The 18,491-nt window shown below is 38.6% G+C and overlaps 1 protein-coding gene and 1 long non-coding RNA gene across 5 annotated transcripts in view; one reads left to right on the top strand and one right to left on the bottom strand.

Moving 5' to 3' along the window:
• The window catches only part of TOGARAM1 (TOG array regulator of axonemal microtubules 1), a 41,428-nt gene that overhangs the window by 14,025 nt on the left and 8,912 nt on the right, over window positions 1–18,491 (bottom strand). For 2 of the 4 annotated variants that reach the window (XR_014491014.1, XM_083351007.1), the window contains exons 4-15: window positions 18,101–18,391; window positions 14,705–14,967; window positions 14,031–14,263; window positions 12,591–12,691; window positions 9,798–9,959; window positions 8,959–9,057; window positions 8,189–8,364; window positions 6,923–7,079; window positions 6,078–6,155; window positions 5,230–5,389; window positions 4,837–4,942; window positions 1,033–1,268 (exon numbers count right to left, since the gene is read on the bottom strand). Coding sequence is in view for 3 of the 4 variants with exons in the window: in XM_083351007.1 (XP_083207133.1) it covers window positions 1,033–1,268; window positions 4,837–4,942; window positions 5,230–5,389; window positions 6,078–6,155; window positions 6,923–7,079; window positions 8,189–8,364; window positions 8,959–9,057; window positions 9,798–9,959; window positions 12,591–12,691; window positions 14,031–14,263; window positions 14,705–14,967; window positions 18,101–18,391 (2,062 nt within the window). In the remaining variant the exon portion in view is untranslated. The remainder of the gene's footprint in view (window positions 1–1,032; window positions 1,269–4,836; window positions 4,943–5,229; window positions 5,390–6,077; window positions 6,156–6,922; window positions 7,080–8,188; window positions 8,365–8,958; window positions 9,058–9,797; window positions 9,960–12,590; window positions 12,692–14,030; window positions 14,264–14,704; window positions 14,968–18,100; window positions 18,392–18,491) is intronic. The other 2 variants (XM_083351008.1, XM_083351009.1) reach the window with 2 other exon arrangements.
• LOC310633625 lies at window positions 12,796–18,107 on the top strand. Its single transcript, XR_014491052.1, has 3 exons — window positions 12,796–12,856; window positions 14,227–14,336; window positions 18,050–18,107. It is a non-coding gene; the product is annotated as an uncharacterized lncRNA (long non-coding RNA).

Raw genomic sequence — 18,491 nt, 5'->3', positions numbered from 1 at the left:
TCATTTATCTAGCACTCTTTCATTCTTGACCCTATTTCTTCTTCTTGTACCTCACACACTTCTTGAGTATGTCATACCTAACTTCTTATGTAGCCACAAGCAAAGAGACAAAAATAAATCAGCTCTTCACTAAAATTGTAAGATAGTTGCAGACTGTTTCTAGCCTTTACATATTATGGACAAGAAAAAAGGTGGAACTGTTATTTTCCTATATTCCTGTTTAGTAAATATTCTGTCTAACAAGGTATATAAATTCATCTAATTGCTCATTTTTTTTCACTATTTAGGTACAACTTATACTCATTCCATTTTCTGTGTTAAACATAGCTAACTTGGTCTTTGCTACACAAATTTTCAAATTCCAACTTTTCAATGCATCATATAATCCACTGCTCACTGCATGTCATTCATGTTTTCAGACAATAAAATATCACTTGTAAGCAAAGGTAAATACACATTCATATTCACATTAATAAATAATAATAATAATATCCCCAACCACCATAACATTATCTTCATTACCAACATTCTTTATACATTTAACCTGAAGTATTTTAAACAATCAAGGGATTATCACACATCCTTAACTTACTTCTTGTTGAATTATCCACTAATCCATTCTCATGCATGCATTACTTCCATGATATATTGCTGTAATCACATTCAGCAACCTAACCTCAAAACCATATAAATGCAAAATATTCCATAATTTGAACAGATTCAGTTTACCATATGCATTCTCTAAATCAAGAAATGTACATTTTATTTTTTCCCACTCATACATTTCTCAATGTCTCAATCTGGAGATAAAATGTGGTCTGCGCACTTTCCAGTTGGCATAAAGCCACATTTTACTTCTCAAATTTGCTCATTTTCATCTCTCATACCTATGTTTAAAGGAAAAGAAGATTCAATCATCAGAACTGCAACAGGCTGAGCTGAATTCTGATAATGATTAGCTTGACAGTTCTACCTATTTTATTTTAAGCAGAGTCAAGAAAGCCTCTGAAAGGCCATAATTCAAAATTCTACCTTTGACCTCCATTGATCAGAGAAGAAAGAGCACGTGCAGGAGTCACATTATTAACCATAGCTTTCAGTGCTTTGTCAACGTCCTCCCTAATGAAGGTGTTTGATTCCCCAGCCTTATGCAAAAGGACTTTAACTGTATTATCTAGTTCTTGATCCATGCTCTTTTTCAGGTAGTTGAATAAATCTCCTAAACAAACAACCGCAGCTCGGGAAACAACAGAACGTAAATTTTTCACCTACAAAAAAGAAAAAAGAAAAAAAAACCTGAATCAGCAACAATTGGCAAAACACTACTGCTGATTTTGAATCCCACCCTATCCCCCATCAAGCCATTACACTACATAGAATATGTGTATACAACCAAGTTAAATGAAATATCACAATAATTGCTATAATATAGCACATTACACATTAAGCTGGTGTATACACACACACACACACACACAAACAACAAATATATGTTTGCCAGATAAATTTTACAAAAATGTAAACCCAATGTGCCACTGTTATGAAAAAGGCAAACTCACTGTTGTGAAAATAAGCAAATGCTCCCTATAATTAAAAAAGGGAAAATCTATTGTGTGACAAACTTTAGAATATATAATGAGCTGTTAGATATCAGTTGTCAACAAATGGTATTAAAGTTTTAAAAATGTTGTTTTAACTAATATCCCAGAAAAGAACAAATAAAATGATCTACAGGCTGGATCAATTCTTGCTGGATAATATGAAGAGAAAGGTGTTAATTCCATTCATGTCTTTAGATTTCCCATATCAGTTTTGGTGATCATTGTAGCATAAGAATATTTGAATAGACCGGCTTTTGGTCTGTTCTAGCAGACAGCCCTATGCTTAGCAGGGCTTAGCTACAGGTAATCCTCAACTTACAACCACAATTAAGTCCAGATTTTATTAATTATTGTGATTGATTGTGATTGTTGCCCACATGGCCATTTCACTCAACAACTGCAATCTCAGCTCTCCTCATTGCAATCATTAAGCTATTGAGCAAGTCATTAAACAGATGGTAGGAAAGAGCTGCCTGCTGAAGGAGTGGGGGGGAGAGGCAGCTTTTCTCCCTTTAGTGCTCAGATCTTCATGATCTGAGATTTTCTCCAGTGTATTGCTGGAGTTGCAGCACAGAAGGGAACCAAAATCCAAGCAGGATTTTGGCATGGAGTGTTTTCAGCACTGGGCATTTAGAGCTAGTCCCCAGAAATTAGAAGAACCCTTTTCACCCATCCTTTTGATGGCAAAGGTGCTGCCTAACAGATTGATGGGGAATCTCTCCACCAAGTAGCACTTTTGCTCTCAACAAATTGGCTGGAAAAGTCCCTCCAAGAAGGATTCCCTGCTTGGATTTTGGGAGGGACTTTTATCAGCCAGCCCCTAGAAACCAAAGGATTCCTTTGGGCAGGAGGCAGTGGCTTGCAACCATTGCCTTTATGCAGTGGTGGGATTCCGTTGGTTCGCACCGGTTCGGCAGAACCAATACCTACTTTTTCTCTTGAGTTCAGAGAACCAGTTGTTAAAATGGCACTTGAAAAAAGCGGAGTCCTTGTGCACACCTGCCTCACACTTGCCCCACATCCACCCTGCTCTCCACGGCATGCTGCAGCCGATCCAAAGCGGATGGCCAGGCACCGAAGCACCACCAAAAACAGCAGAGTCTGTGTGCATGCCTGCCTTGCCCGCATCAGCCCTGCTCTCCACAGTGCGGTGCAGCTGATCCAAGCCGTGGAGAGCACGGGTGATGGGTGAGTGCGTAGCAGGCACGCACACAGACTCCGCTGTTTTCGGCGGCACTTCAGTGCCTGGCTGGCTGCCTTCGATCAGCTTCAGTGCGCCATGGAGAGCATGGCAGACGCAGGGCGAGTGCGAGGCAGGTGGACACACAGACTGTGCTTTTTTCAGTGGTGCTTTGGTGCCTGGCCAGCTCATCCAATTTCCCTCTTTCTTCTCCCTGTTCCTCCTCCTCCTTTGACAACAGTGGGGTTTGGAGGATGATCAATCCCCATTCATGAAATGGCCGCCAATCAATTGCCGCACCGCCTCTTGGGAGTGCAACACCAGCTACTATTTCATAAAACTCATTATACCTTTGATGAAATACTACATTTTAATTCCCCCAAGTTTGTTACTTCAGTAAACAAGTACATGTAAAGAGGGAAAGTGCCAAACAACCAGGGAAAGTGCCAAACAAATGACAACCAGCTGTCATTTGTTTCAGCTTGGTGTTACGCCCAAAATTCCCTCGAGATATTATGAGTGTGCTGGTGTTCCCCAAAGGGTGAAACTAATAGGAAGTTAGGACACAATGTACCAATAGAAATATAGATTTCAAGGGTTATTTTATCGCCCATTTCAAAAGCAGTGAAAGAATGCCCACAACTTTCCCATAACAAACAGGTTTGTCATACACATCATTCAATTGTTTTTTGTCAGGCATTATTTAATATTTTTGGTCATTATGGCAGAGAACTGTTTGTTCAATTATTTGAATCCCACCACTGCCTTTATGGGGAAGTCAGCAGGGAAGAGTGCACATGGTGACCAGATGAGAATGAATGGGTTGCCAAGCACCCAGATCACAATCACATGACTGTTCGGGTACTGTAATGGCCCTATAAAAGCCCTTTCATTCAGTGCTGTTGGTAATTTCAAACATTTGCTGAACGAATGGTCATTAAGTGAGGACTATCTGTATACTCCTTGACCTATGATATTAACTGGAATTTCTGTTGCTAAGCAATGTAGTTGTAAAGTGTGAACGCATTGCTTAGCAATCTCTGTGGTCCTGGTTGCCATCATTAATCAAATTTCATAGTCATGAAAGAGCCTTGGTGGAGCAGTGGGCTAATGCCTCCTTAAGTAACACCAGCTGCCTGCAATTAGTGCAGGTTCGCATCCCACCAGGCTCAAGGTTAACTCAGCCTTCCATCCTTCCGAGGTAGGTAAAATGAGGACCCAGATTGTTGGGGGCAATTAAACTGACTTTGTAATAATGCCGCTTGGGTGTGTGTGTGAAAGCCCTAATAAGCAGGCATATACATAGAATGAAGGCTACTGCTAACCTTGTAAGCCGCCCTGAGTCTTCGGAGAAGGGCGGGATATAAATGGAATTAAAATAAAAAAATAAAATAAAATAAATTAGATAAGGCTGCTTTCTGCTGGCTTCCCACAACCCAAACAGAGTGTGAGGATCTGTGTAAGCGGCATGGCTGGGTCCCACCATTTGTTCAGCAATGTCATAACATGGAATGGTTGCTGACTGAATGGTTGTACATCAAGGGTTACCTGTATATGCACACGAGGCTATAGCTTTAAGTTACAGATTTAGTAGAAAACATCATAAATCAAAAAATTAAAACCAAAATAACTTTGCTTAAGTTTGGTAGGCCAGAAATGCTACAAGAAAAATTACTTTATGAACCCTTTTCCATCTAAAGTCTCACTAAAATGAAGATATAGCCAAGCAAAAATTAATTGATTTTTTTTCCACATTTATACATTTTTTGCATTCCCTTTCTGCTACAATAGGGATAGACAATCTTTGGAGGTCGAGAGTCACAGTTAATACATTGGGAAATATTAAAAGTTGAGGTCATCGGTCACCTTGTATTAAGACAATTAAGTTCTGGAAGCAGCAAACTTCATGAATAAAGAAAACATTTAGAATAAAATAAAGGAGATGCAAAAATTAAAGTACAAATTACAAAAAAAGCAACAAATGGCAAATATATTTAATTTTTCCCCTCCCCAATAAATGAGGTTGAGAACTGAAGAAACAGGGGAAAAACTTACTTCTTGCACAACAGCCAAGCTAGTTTCATGCAGCTTTGCAGTTAGAGCATCAGAGTGATAGGCAGAAAGGCACCTAATTGAATTGAGGCCCTCAATTTTCTTCTCCCTATGTTGAAACAAAAAATGGAATATGTATATTGCACAGAACAGACAAATAGCTCAGATTCATTTAAAAAAAATCTCAATTTACACATTTTTATCACACTTCTAAAAATAAAAATAAGTAAAATCACTAGTTAAAATCACCAGTAAAAAAATGTAATATTTTACATTAAGAGTAAAATACTGTGGCAACTGCTTTTTATTTAATTGTGTACCACAGGACTTTTTCTCTTTCATCCCAAAGATGAAAATAATAATAATAAAAAAAAGATAAGAGACTGAGAAACATACCAGTCATTATCAGCAAGATACTGCAAGGCTTCCAAAAGAGTAACTTCAGGCTTGGGGAAAGGTCTCAAATCTGAGGGTTCCATTATTTCGGAACTGTGCGTAACAGATAACGTCTGATCCTTAAACGGGATTTGTGGACCTGGAGAGTCTTCACCTGCAACTTCATCCATTTGATTATGCAAAAGTGACCTAACTCTGTGATGTGAATAAGCCATTTATTTATTTATTTATTTATTTAATTTATTGTGTTTATACGGCCGCCCAATTCAGATGTGACTCTGGGTGGCGTAGAATAGCTCATCAAACAAAAAAAAAAAAAATACCAAAGTAAACAGGACATACTGTTAAAAATGGACTACTGCAATAACAGAGCAATGAGAAGCAAAGTGTACTATAGTTCATCTGTTGGGGACTCTGCTTTTTCCAACCCAAACACCCAGGGGGAAAAAAAATCAGTTTTTCACTGCCTTTCCAGAAGCCTGCAGGATTGGGGCTGATTAAGGAAACAAGCTTCTTATATTGGCTGAAAATGTATACTACCAGAACAATGAGAGTGGCAAAATCTAGAAGGGACAGACTGGGCTTTACTACTACTGTCCTGCTTAGAAATCTAGAGAGGATCTGTTTAAGGTCCCACTTCTATGAGAAATAAATGAGAAGGCAGCCTGGTCTTTGAAAAACATACTTTTCAGTAGAGCTTGGGCTCCTAACATGAGGAAGGCACAAACCTTTAGATATATTGCTAGTTCCATCCAGTGTTTAATGACAATTAGAAAAGCTTGCTTTTGTTAATGCTGTATTTTAGAGGGAGGAGAGAGAAATATTCAATAAATAAATAAAATAATTACCTGAGTCTATCAAGATCAAAGGCTGTGCTTTTTTAATACTTGATGTTCTTTTCAACAAAGGACTGAAAGCAATATTTCCTTAAGGACCAAGAAACAAAAAAATAGCCTTTAGAATATTTCCATAAAGCTCTCTGTAAATGTAAAGTACAGAAAGCAACATTTTCTACTAGATCTTAGAAAATTTTCAATCTAGATTCAATATTACACCATCAAATGTTTCCTCTTTTCTACCGGTAGTATCTGTTTTCCCACACTAGGCAAATACAATTCTTATTGTTATTAATAAATATACAATTGAATAACATCTTTTGTTACATTTTTCTCAAAATATCAATAATGTCAGTTTTAGATAACTTTTCTAACCAAAACATCTCTTAATTGCATATCCATAGATTGAAGAAGTTAATATATACCACTGAATTACTAATGGACCCAGACAACATGTTGTGTATTAAGTATTTGACTGTAAAACTAGAATATAGATAGATAGATAGATAGATAGATAGATAGATAGATAGATAGATAGATAGATAGATAGATAGATAGATAGATGGATGGATGGATGGATGGATGGATGGACAGCTACAGATGATACTGATTAATGCAAACAACAACAATCTGTTAGATTTTTATCTAACAGTCATGCTAAAAGTCAAAAAATTTTAACTGTATTCCTTATGGTATGTTTATTTGCCTGCACCAGCACTTAATAAAATCACCCTCAGAACTAGGAAGCAGCATTAAAAAGAAAAAGAAATCAGGAATACACCTTATGTGCATGCTACCTAAGATGGCAGTACTTTTAGAAACCATATTAAACAATCATTAAGGAAATAATGGATTACTGCTTTCATTTGTCGTATTTTCCGATTCACTGATCTTGAGTAATTCCCAAGGGTTGGATTCTTTTTTCCCCAGATCTCTAATTTGCTGGTGCTCCTTTTCTTCTCTCTTCTTCTGTCTCATCTTTTCTCGGGCAGATTTGGATAAGGCAACTTTCATCTGCATCAGAGAGTAAAATACAAACAGTACGGGATGAATAAAGAATGTAACACTCCAATGAAAAAGAACACAACCAAGATTTATCCTCCTTTTCAGACACAAGATGCAAATTCACTCCAATATTTCACCTGGATGCTCTTAACTGCAATACATAATCAAGATTGATTATGCGCCGTCAAGGAAGCGTCGACTGTTAGCAATCACACAGATTTCAGCTATTTCAATTATAATAAATGCAAAGGAATTGCCCTTTGGTGGTATATACACATTTAGCATTAAATGAAAATGAGAGAAACCCAAACCAAGAATTCTTATGAAATGAAATGGAGTTAAGAATGAAATGATGACTTAATACGCGAGACTAAATAAGATATCCATCAACTGTCCTATGAGAAGGATTTTTTAAAAATGTTTTTAAATAATAATTATTGTTTGTCTAAAGATCGAAGGCAAAAGGAAAAAGAGATGGCAGAGGATGAGATGGTTATAGTGTCACCAACGCAATGAATATGAATTTGGACAAATACTGGGAGACAGTGGAAGACAGGGCATGCTATGGTCCATGGGGTCACGAAGAGTTGGACATAAAAATGACTGAACAATTGATGTCTTATTATTTTTATATACCTTGTAAGATGTATTAGGAATACTGTAATCCTAAACATAAGAATGTAATAAAAATGAATAAAAATGAAAAATGAATAGTTTGCATTTGTTTATTTGTTGGACCTTAAAATAAAACACAAGAAGATATATGCATTTGTTAATGTGCTGCAGCAAACATCAGGAACTATATGCAATTCACTCGAAAGCCCATTATGACTTATCTATATACATATGTATTTTTTTGGACATGCACACCATGTACACAAGTGATATAAAATTAATGGGTGGCATGTCAAATTGTATATTTCTGCTTTCTCATTTGACTATATTGAAATATATCTGACATCCTGAAGATACATGCTTGATAATTATATGACATACTTGGAAACTCATCCACATGTAGCCCCCACTCTCTACCGTTATACTACATTATGAAATCTGGAAAAAAAACATTATGCGAGTTGACTGTACTTTTTCTTAAATGATGGAATGACCATACTTACATCTCTTTCATTTTCCACATCTAGGCAAGGCGCAGAGTTTTGCTGCTGGACTGCTCTCCCATAGATGCCAGAAAGTGATTCCATTTTTGGTTTGAACGAAGGTGCATCTCCATTCTCCATGGAGAATATTATGGATTGACCATAGCTAGGAAGTGAAGAGGGGCTTTCAAACATTCCTGAAATGCAGAATTCATTGGATTACCAAAAAATAAAAAAGGTAAAAGTAAAGGTTTGCTTGTCCAGTCATGTCCAAATCTAGGGCACGGTGCTCATCTACGTTTCTTGGCCAAGGGAGCCAAGTGTTGTCTGAAGAATTTTCTGTGGTCAAGTGGCCGGCATGGCTAGAATCAAAGCTTAATTTTGTTCCATATTTCTATGCAAGAAATTTAATTAAAACATTGTTTTAAAATGTAATCGTTTTTGGAACCGAATTAACCAAAAAGGAACAGTACCATGTCTCTTCGATGTGTATAAGTCATTTGTCCTTTTTAAAATTTTTGGTCCTTTTTCAATATTTGGTCTTCAGCTAGCAGTGTGGAAATGCACACAGTGCACTACCCAGTAAGGTTCAAAGACATAGAATAGATTTTTAAATGTTTAATTCCTAATTGCTTATCCACAAATATTGCCCAGTTCATCAAAGGCATATAAGAATCACTGCTCTATTTTGGGTATATCTGATGTTTTCTTGTAATTGCACTCTGATCATTTTCAATGAAAGGCAGGATAATCAAAGATATAATAAATGTATATGTAATTGTTTGAAATACCTTTTCCAACAATAACTACAGAGTCTTCTGACAAGGCACTCGGTGAAATGTATTCTAGACTATTCAACTGATGTAAACTTGAAGAAGGTCCTGTAAATCCTTTAAAAAATTATAACAGAATTATGTTTTTTTCCAAATAAATATTTTTTTTCTTCACAAAGTTAAAATAAATGAACTTTGACATGTCACTAATACCCCAATATTATACAAGCTTTTCACAATAAGACTTCTTGATATGAGTCAACTGAAAAAATCATCCTCTAAAGAACTGAGCAGCTAATTGTTTATATGCCAGAGAAATGAAAAAGAAAACAAACATGTATTCAGTGTTTCTGCACTAAACAATATTATCCAAACAAAACTGACAGTTAGAACAATTAACCAGTGGAACAACCTGCCTCCAGAAGCGATGAATGCTCCAGCACTGGAAGTTTTTAAGAAGAGATTGGACAGCCATTTGTCTGAAATGGTATAGGGTTTCCTGCCTGAGCAGGGGGTTGGACTAGATGACCTCCAAGATCCTTTCCAACTTTAATATTATCAATAAATACTACAACCAGCAAATAGCATAGCTTTTATTTTGTATGATTATTTCCTCCATACTCTGAAGTTAATTTCACCTTAATTTTAATAGAAAGCTGGATTCTGCTGCTCCTGATTTCTGTTTTACTTTATAAAACTATGGCATGCACTAATTACAGTAAGTGAAGGAAAGGAGTGAAAAGAGGTAAGGCAGATATGGTCTCTATCCAGAAAAGCAAGCCACAGATAACTGGGTTACAGCTCCATATCCTCCTCTCAATTCTTCCTCTAATTCTGTGACATCCATAATTACTCACCTTTTGTGGATTTACAGTGCATTTGATACTCTTTGCTCTGCCCTTTCAGACTGGCAGGAGACAAAACTTTCTGTTTATCATCTTCATAATCTCCTGATCCATTTCCACAGCTCAGATGCTTAACACTTACATAGGAAGTTGCCTTTTCATGAAACCTTGTTCCTGAAGGATAAGCAAACATCATTGGAAAATTTCAAATATGGCACCTGTAGAATTATTTCACACAAATTCTGCCCAGTAGAGAGAATATATTTTATAGACTATGTGCACACACACACAATCTCCTTTGCAATACTTTTTTTGTAAAAGAAAAAGGTGCCGGAACTCACACGTCATACAACCCACCTTGCCTAACCTACAAGGTTCCATCCAAAAAAGGTGCTGGAACTCCGTTCTGAGCGTTCTACGAGAAAAAAAGCCCTGCTCCTTTGTATTATACAGATGAAGGGCTATAGCATAGGACAGCACAATTTGTCTAGGGAAAGGACCACACTGCTAAATTAAAAATTATTGTGGACTGCAAAGAAATATCTGAGTGCCAATCAGTCATTCTGCACCTAGCAGAATGGCAGAAGCACTGAACTTGTCAATAGCGGAGATGTTTTTTGGGCCATGGTGGCTGTCGTTTTATATCTAGTCCCCTAAACTGGGAGTAGAATTTCTGTTGCTAAGTGAAGCGCTTGATAAACAAACCATCACATGGCTGTGCTGGTTAGTGACAGCAATTCTGGCAGTCCTGTTTAGGAGAAAAACAAACTACACCAACTTTCTCCACTTCAATCTGCCTTTCTCTCCCATCTCTTGCCTTTTCAGCCATCCTGTGCAGCATGACTGAACTTTCTGCCACCTTCTTTGACTTGCCTCGCCTTCCCTGCCATGGTCAACCTCAAGCTCCCCAGCTTGCCTCCACCTCCCCAGCTGCCAGGCTCCAGGTGGATCTCTGTCCCACTTAAGCAGACCATTGCCAGCCAGGGATCACGTATACATGGTTGTTGGCAAGTCCAGCATAGGGAAGGCAAAGTGAAGAATACGATGAAGGTCAGCTGGGGGCAAAGGTGATGGCAGCATACAGTGGATTCTTCATCTTGGCCAAATTGTGCAGGGTGGCCAAAAGGACAGAGATGTGTGTATGGGAGAAAAATAGGCAGATGGGGGGAGTTAAAGCAGAGGTGGTTCAGAAAGGCAGAAGAATGTGATAGTGTGATGCTGTGATGGCCCATAAACATGGGCCAATCGCCAGGAATCCAAATCTTGATAATGTGATACAGAGACGTCATGACAGCTGCTACTTCGAGGACTATTCTTAAGTCCAGTTTTCTTTAGTGCTGTTATGGCTGAAACTCAACGACTACCTATATTATTTTTTAAAAAATGTTGACAGGCTGTATAAAGCTGCCTGCCATTGCACATTATACAAAAATGACAACTAGTCAGAGTGTAAGAAATGCACGGTTAGTTTTACTCCATTCCACCTTTGTTTTCTGAACTGCACTTTGCCACACAGGGGCCTGGGATTCCTTATGGTAATTCAAGTCCCAATGATGCCTCATCACAACCAGTCATAACCCTTATTCACTTAGGAGCACGTGTATTTTTGCTACTACAGTGGTTAATCACAGGATGACTGAACTGTACCACAATAGATAATCTGATCAAACTCCTGGCTTGCTTAAAACTCGGCTAAACTCTGCTAAAGCATTTCAGACAGTAACCTTTTTATTGTCTAGATCCATCTAGTAAAGAGAAACATGCCACTTCGTGAGGCAACCTGTTGCTCTGGTTAACAAATCCTAGAGTAAAATTTTTATTTATTTATTTATAAAATAAATAAATTTTCTGTTTATATTTATAAAATTTATAGGCCCGCACATCTTACCTCAAGAGAACTCTGGTGGCTTACAATCATAAAAGAGAAAAACTATATAAACTAAAACATAAAGAAGTTAATACAACATTCCTCCAAACACCTAATGATATCTAAAGTTCCCTGTAGTTACAACCCATTGGTTCTGTTCTGCTCTCTAAGACAACAGAGAATAGGTCAACTCCTATTTTTATATACCAATGTTTTACATCAGACTGCTATCATATCTCCCTTTATTCCCTTCTTCTAATCCATTCTGAACATGTCTAGAGGTAGGTAGACCACTGGGAGGTAGTGTCAGTACTGCATGTAGTGGATTTTCACAGAAAAAGCACCTTTTCTGACGTTTCAGAAAGATTCAGAAGAACCTTTTCTTCTAAACGTACCTAAGATTATATTTTCCTTTGTACCTCTTGCACGATCAGCATCACACTTCTAAAATTTGGCTCTTTTCTCTTTGGGGATATGCCTTCAACTATTTTTGGATGACCTTGTCTATTCATATCTTCTATTTCTTATTCCCTATTCCTTGGTTCATTCAATCAATACTATTATGAATAATCCTAATTTTGTGCTACAGAAAATGCATAGCTTTCTTAGTAAAATTAATAAAAACCAACTGTGAAATACATTTAAAATTCTTTGGTAGTGGTTTTGACAGTTTTTTCAGTGATGTAGCACAGTTAATATTCTCTTTATCAGGATCCAAAAACTTGATATTAATGTACTCATCAAGTACAAGTACAGATACAAAACAGTAAAATATATGTATTAGTATGTGTCTACTTACGCATATATGTGTGTATGTATATGTATTAATATTTCATTATATTTGATTGAATATAATGGAGAGATATGGTATATTACAAACAACTAAAATGTCTTCATTTTACTAAATCCAATATTTCCTCCTATTCTTAATACCATACCTGCACTAGGATTCTGCTCCACAATAATAGAGCTTCGATTCCGTGCAGGTGAGAGCTTTGTGGGGCGGGAATTACTTCCAGGTAGAGAAAAGATATCTGATCTATTAAAACAGAAAAATATTTAAGATTAACATACACCAACTTTTTACAGACACTCCAATGCTGACTCTCAAGTTATTCTGAACAAGCTATCTGTGGATTGCACGGACAAGAAAAATTTAATTACTTTTTTCAAAAAAACACTAAATGTAGCTGGCATCAAGATGGTAAGTTGAAAGAAGTGTTTCCAATTAGAAATTCAACAAAGTGAAAAAAGTGATCCTTTACTAGATTCACCAGGATTAAGACAATGAGTTTTACACTTACTATTCAATCATAAAGCTACAATAGTTGCATTAATATGTTGTCAGGAATGTTCCCCTCCCTCTTGTCTAAATGGGAGGAATGGGGTAGGAGGGGGGAGAGTTGCCATGTAGACATTATTGGAATATTAAAATATCTAAATGAGAATTACAATATTCTTATCTTCAAAGTTGTAAATTCGGGGACCATAAGCTAAGTGTCAGATTACCTGCTTTGTATACACGTTAGATTGAAAATATCCCCATATGAAATCCTAAAATGTTGCTATTGATTAAGTGTCTATGGAGATTCTCAGTCATCCAGGTCATAGTTATCCCAAAGGTTCTTTTTCACAAGGCAACTGGACTTTCTTGTTTTTCTTTGAAGACATTTCAAATTTTTCTTTGAAAATATTTTGCTTCTCATATAAGAAGCGAAGAGCTGAAGAAGCTTCAGGGATGAGAAGCGAAATGTCTTCAAAGAAAAACAAGAAAATCCAGTTGCCTTGTGAAAAAGCACCTTTGGGATAGCTTTTGCTTAAGGCAGACAAACTTAGCTGAATTAATCAACTTCCTCAGATATGAAGTTCATGACGTAAATAGCTACGCTTCACAAACAACTGATGATATTGACAAGTATAGCTTTAACTATCTCAGTTGCAGATAGTTAAACAGTTTGAGGGAGTTTTACATTATTCCAAATCCAACAGACAATTCTTCAAGGCCAATGCATATACTCCAAAAGTAGCAAGTGTAGCCAAGGCATTACTTTTTAAAATGTGAATTGTGTTTAATTAAAACTAAATTCTGCTAATTACCATCCACTCAATTATTTACTCAGGAGCTGCTAAAATTTGTTAACAAATATTAGAAACACAAATTGACCCAGAAGCGACTACGAGGTCTTAGAGCTGTGCTCTTCTGATCCAAATAGCCTAACACACTTCCAGATCATCAGTCCTCTCCAAGTAATTGACTGCTTGGTTGAAAAACAAACTAAGATAGCTAAACAACACTACAGTAGCTTAGAGGAAACAATAATCAAGCACAATCTTTTCTCCAAACTTACATATCATTCTTAACTTCTGAATAAACTTACATTGTTCTTAACCCTTGGGGGGCTGTAGAGAGCGGGGATGTTACAGATTCAAGACTATAGACTCCACTTTCGCTGTAAGAACTAGTACTTGGAGATGACAAGCAAGAAGGTGACTCTGAAGTTAGATCAAGCTTCAACACTGAATCAGGGCTTTCAAGATCGGAAGTGCTGCCGTTCAACTTTGCTCTCTTCTTAGCTGCACTATTTCGAAGAGACCGAAGAGAACTGTGCATCTAAAGACAAGGAACAACACATAATCCTGTAAAGAAAAGCATGAATCCAGACATCGTCTATTACTTCTCTGTTGTAAGACATTTGAATGAATAGCAAAACTATTTGGTTATAAGATTCATTTCCTGTTTTTCTTCTGCTTTATAGTAATTTCTATTTTCTAATACGTAGTACCATTCACTAAAGCATTCACCTTGAGTTAATAAATAGTACTACAGCAGAAGGCAAGCAAGAACTCCAGAATCATCTGTAACATGATTTTCTAACAATGCCTGTAAAAGATAAAAATAGGTATAAATTACCCATTGAGTCACTTGATAGTGAGATGGGTGGCATATAAATTTAATAAATGCAACAAAAAGGGCAAAACATCGTGTCAACCATGTAACTATACCACTTAAGACGTCCATGAGAATAAACAGAACAGGCACATTTACTCCTACCTCTTCCTCATCAAGCTCTCTTTCATTGATGTTTAACTCTGAAAGATCAATCGCCAATTTCTTATCCCTTTCATTTAGCCACATGTCTTCTAGTTCTCCATTCTTTCGTCCCATTGAACTGATTTCTGTTTTATCAGGCAAGGGGCTCAACCCCCTAGGGATTGGAGGCACTGGCTTTGTTCCACTCAGGCCTCTCCTTGAAGCTGGGGTCCTTACAAAGGCAGGTTTCAGTTGAATAGGAGGAGTATCTTGAGGCTTCACCTCTGTACGAAGAGATTTAAAGGATATGTTAGCAATGTGCTGCTGATGTCCTAATAGGAGCACTTACTGATTAGTACAGAATGGAATCACTAGATAGATACTGCATTATCTGCAACAGCTTCTAAAGCTCTCAATTAATTTGTTTTTGCTCTAGAACTGCCTCAAAGAACTGGGAATATCACCACACCACATCCAGCTCATTCAGTCATTGTACTCTGACCAGGCAGCCACTGTAAAAATGGACTATGGAGACATAAAATAGTTCAGGATTAAAAAACGCACTCAGCAAAGTTGCATCCTGTTACTTGCACTATTCAACATATACACAGAAATAGTTATGAGAAATGCACATTTGGCGGAATCTACCATTACGGTTAAAATCAGGAATATCAACAATCTCCAATATGCAGATAACACAACATTGCTTGCAGAAAGCAAGGAGGAAATGCAGTGGTTAATTCTGAGACTCAAAGATGAAAGTGAAGAATTTGGATGGTGCCTTAACATCAAGAAAACAAAGATAATGACATTTGCAGAGAACACACAGGTCAGAGTGCAGATTGACAATGAGACTGTTGAAACAGTAAAGGAATTCATCTTCATGGGTTCTAAAATCGACCAAAGTGATGGCTGCAGCCCTGAGATCACAAGGCGTATAGCAGTTGGAAGAACTGCAATGCCTGGCATTAGTAACACCTGGAAGAATAAAGATATCAGTCTCACAACCAAATGCAGATTAATTAATGTATTTTTTTCCAGTTGCTGCTTATGGCTGCAAAACACAGACTCTGAAAAGGGCAGACAGGATAATTTAATTTAATTTAATTTAATAACATTTATATACCGCCCTTCTCCCTGAGGACTCAGGGCGGTTCACAGGGCAGAATAAAATAGGAAATACAAACATTAAAAACAGATTAAACAATTGCCCTAGTTAAAAACAATATAAATACAACGCTAAAAACCCCCAGAAAAATTAAAAAAAAAACGAAAGATAAAACAACCCCAACACTCCCCCTCAGGCTAGGCCGGCTTGTACAAACAAAAATGTCTTGAGATCGCGGCGAAAGGAGCGAAGATCGGGCGCCGTCCGGAGCTCTACCGGTAGCTGATTCCACAGCTCCGGAGCGCCCACAGAGAAGGATCTCCCCCTGGGGGCCACCAATCGACATTCTCTGATCGGTGGCACCCTGAGGAGGCCCTCTCTGTGGGAACGCACAGGGCGCAGGGAGCTTGATGCCGGCAGCAGATGTTCCCTGAGGTACTCCGGCCCCATGCCATGGAGTGCTTTGAATACCGTTACCAGTACCTTGAATCTCACCCGGAAGACAACTGGCAACCAATGCAGCTCACGGAGCAGAGGTGTAACGTGGGAGTATCGGGAGACTCCCAACACCACTCTCGCGGCTGCATTCTGTACCAGTTGGAGCTTCCGAGTGGTCCTCAAGGGCAGCCCCATGTAGAGAGCGTTGCAGTAGTCCAGACGAGAGGACACGAGCGCATGAGTGACCGTGCATAGATCATCCCGGCTAAGATAGGGCCGCAACTGACGCACCAGGCGAACCTGTGCAAAGGCCCCCCTAGTCACGGCTCCTATATGATCTTCCAAGGTGAGCCGTGAATCTAGGAGGACCCCCAAGTTGCGAGCCCTATCTACGGGGGGTAATAATTCACCCCCCATAGCTAGAGGTGGAATGTCCGAATAAACCCGGGATGAAGGTATGCAAAGCCACTCAGTCTTGTCGGGGTTGAGCTGGAGTCTGTTCCTCCCCATCCAGACCCGAACCGCCTCCAGGCAACGGGACATCACGTCGAGGGCATCACTGGGGTGGTTTGGGGTCGAAAAGAAAAGTTGGGTATCATCAGCGTACTGATGATACCCAACTCCAAAGCCACGAATGATCTCACCCAGCGGCTTCATGTAGATGTTGAACAGGAGAGGCGAGAGGACCGACCCCTGAGGAACTCCACAAATGAGAGACCTCGCGGTCGACCTCTGCCCCCCTGCCAACACCGACTGCGAACGTCCCAAGAGATAGGAGGAGAACCACCGTAAAACTGTGCCTCCCACTCCCAATCCCCTGAGACGCCGCAGCAAGATACCATGGTCGATGGTATCGAAAGCCGCCGAGAGGTCTAATAGGACTAGGACAGAGGAATGCCCCCTGTCCCGAGCCCTCCAGAGATCATTCACCAGCGCGACCAATGCCGTCTCCGTGCTGTGCCCGGGCCTGAAACCCGATTGGTACGGGTCTAGATAAGGGTGGATACCTTTGAAATGTGGTGTTGGAGGTGACTATTACGCATCCCATGGACTGCAAAAATAACAAAGAAAGAAGTCCTAGAGCAAACCTCACCAAAAATATCAGTTGAAGTCAAAATTGCCAAACAAAGGCTGTAATACTTTGGTCATGTAATAAGAGCTGACTCACTCGAAAAGTCAATCATGCTGGGAGTGATCAGCGGAAAAAGGAGAAGGGGCCACCCTAGTATCAACTGTCTGGACACTATAAAAGATGACACTGGAACGACCATGGCAGATCTGAAGGAAGTGGTGTGAGACAGAGGAGGATAGAGATTGCTGATCCATAAAGCAGCTGAGGATCGGACATGAATGAATGGCTGACAACAAAGACAATGATTATCCCTAGACATCAAATGGAAGAGTCTCTTTAAACATGCCCTCCCTGAAACAAACGCTTATCGGTTTTTAAGCTCTGCTCCCATGAAATGTGTTAAATCCTGAGACTAGTACTTCTCTTAAAAACAGTTCTAGATAACTTTAAAGAAAATACAATAGACTAGAACAGAAATATATCTGTATGGTTATATAATTCTTATAAAGTGGCTGCAAGCTAAAAAAAATAGCATATCAGAATTAAATTAGCCTAGTATCACTTTTTGTCTGTCACAAAAAAATAAGACAAAACTGATATTAGATGGTAATTTCATTTATTAGTATTGACATAGAATGTAAATTACTGCCTTTGAAGAACAGTTGTTAAAGTTTAAGAGTGAGTTGACTGCTAATGTCTTTCTTACACCTACTTCCTTTTTCCCCCTTTCTTGGCATCTTATTTCCAGATTTTGTGCACATTATTGGAAACAGCACAGATTATTACCAAGGATGGTTACCTGCTTCCTCTCCTGATATTGGGCTGGAAAACTTCTTCTGATGTGTAGGTTTTGGAAGCCCTTCAAAGCTCTTAAGAGGCCAGGAATTAGAGAAATTAACAGCATGATCTTGTGATTTCTTAAGTGAATCTGTTGGTGGAGAGGTGTGCTTTGGACTCTGCCTGGGTGATGAAAATGGGTAGGATGGAAGAATGAATGTTCCTTGGCTAGTATAACAGCCCAGGAGAGGAGAAGCATGCTCAGGTGGGCTACAAAAGGTCCGCTGAGGCTTAAAATTGAGGCTAGTACACACTGGAAAAGACACAAAGTAGACAGTTTGCATACAATAATCCTGAAAAACAATACTATTGGCAATTGTGTCTGATCTTTAATCTGTAAGGAGAAGAGCATG

Source organism: Vipera ursinii (genome assembly GCF_947247035.1).
Source record: "Vipera ursinii genome assembly, chromosome: 1".
Classification (NCBI taxonomy): domain Eukaryota; kingdom Metazoa; phylum Chordata; class Lepidosauria; order Squamata; family Viperidae; genus Vipera; species Vipera ursinii.
This window is presented reverse-complemented; position numbering and strand designations above follow the sequence as displayed.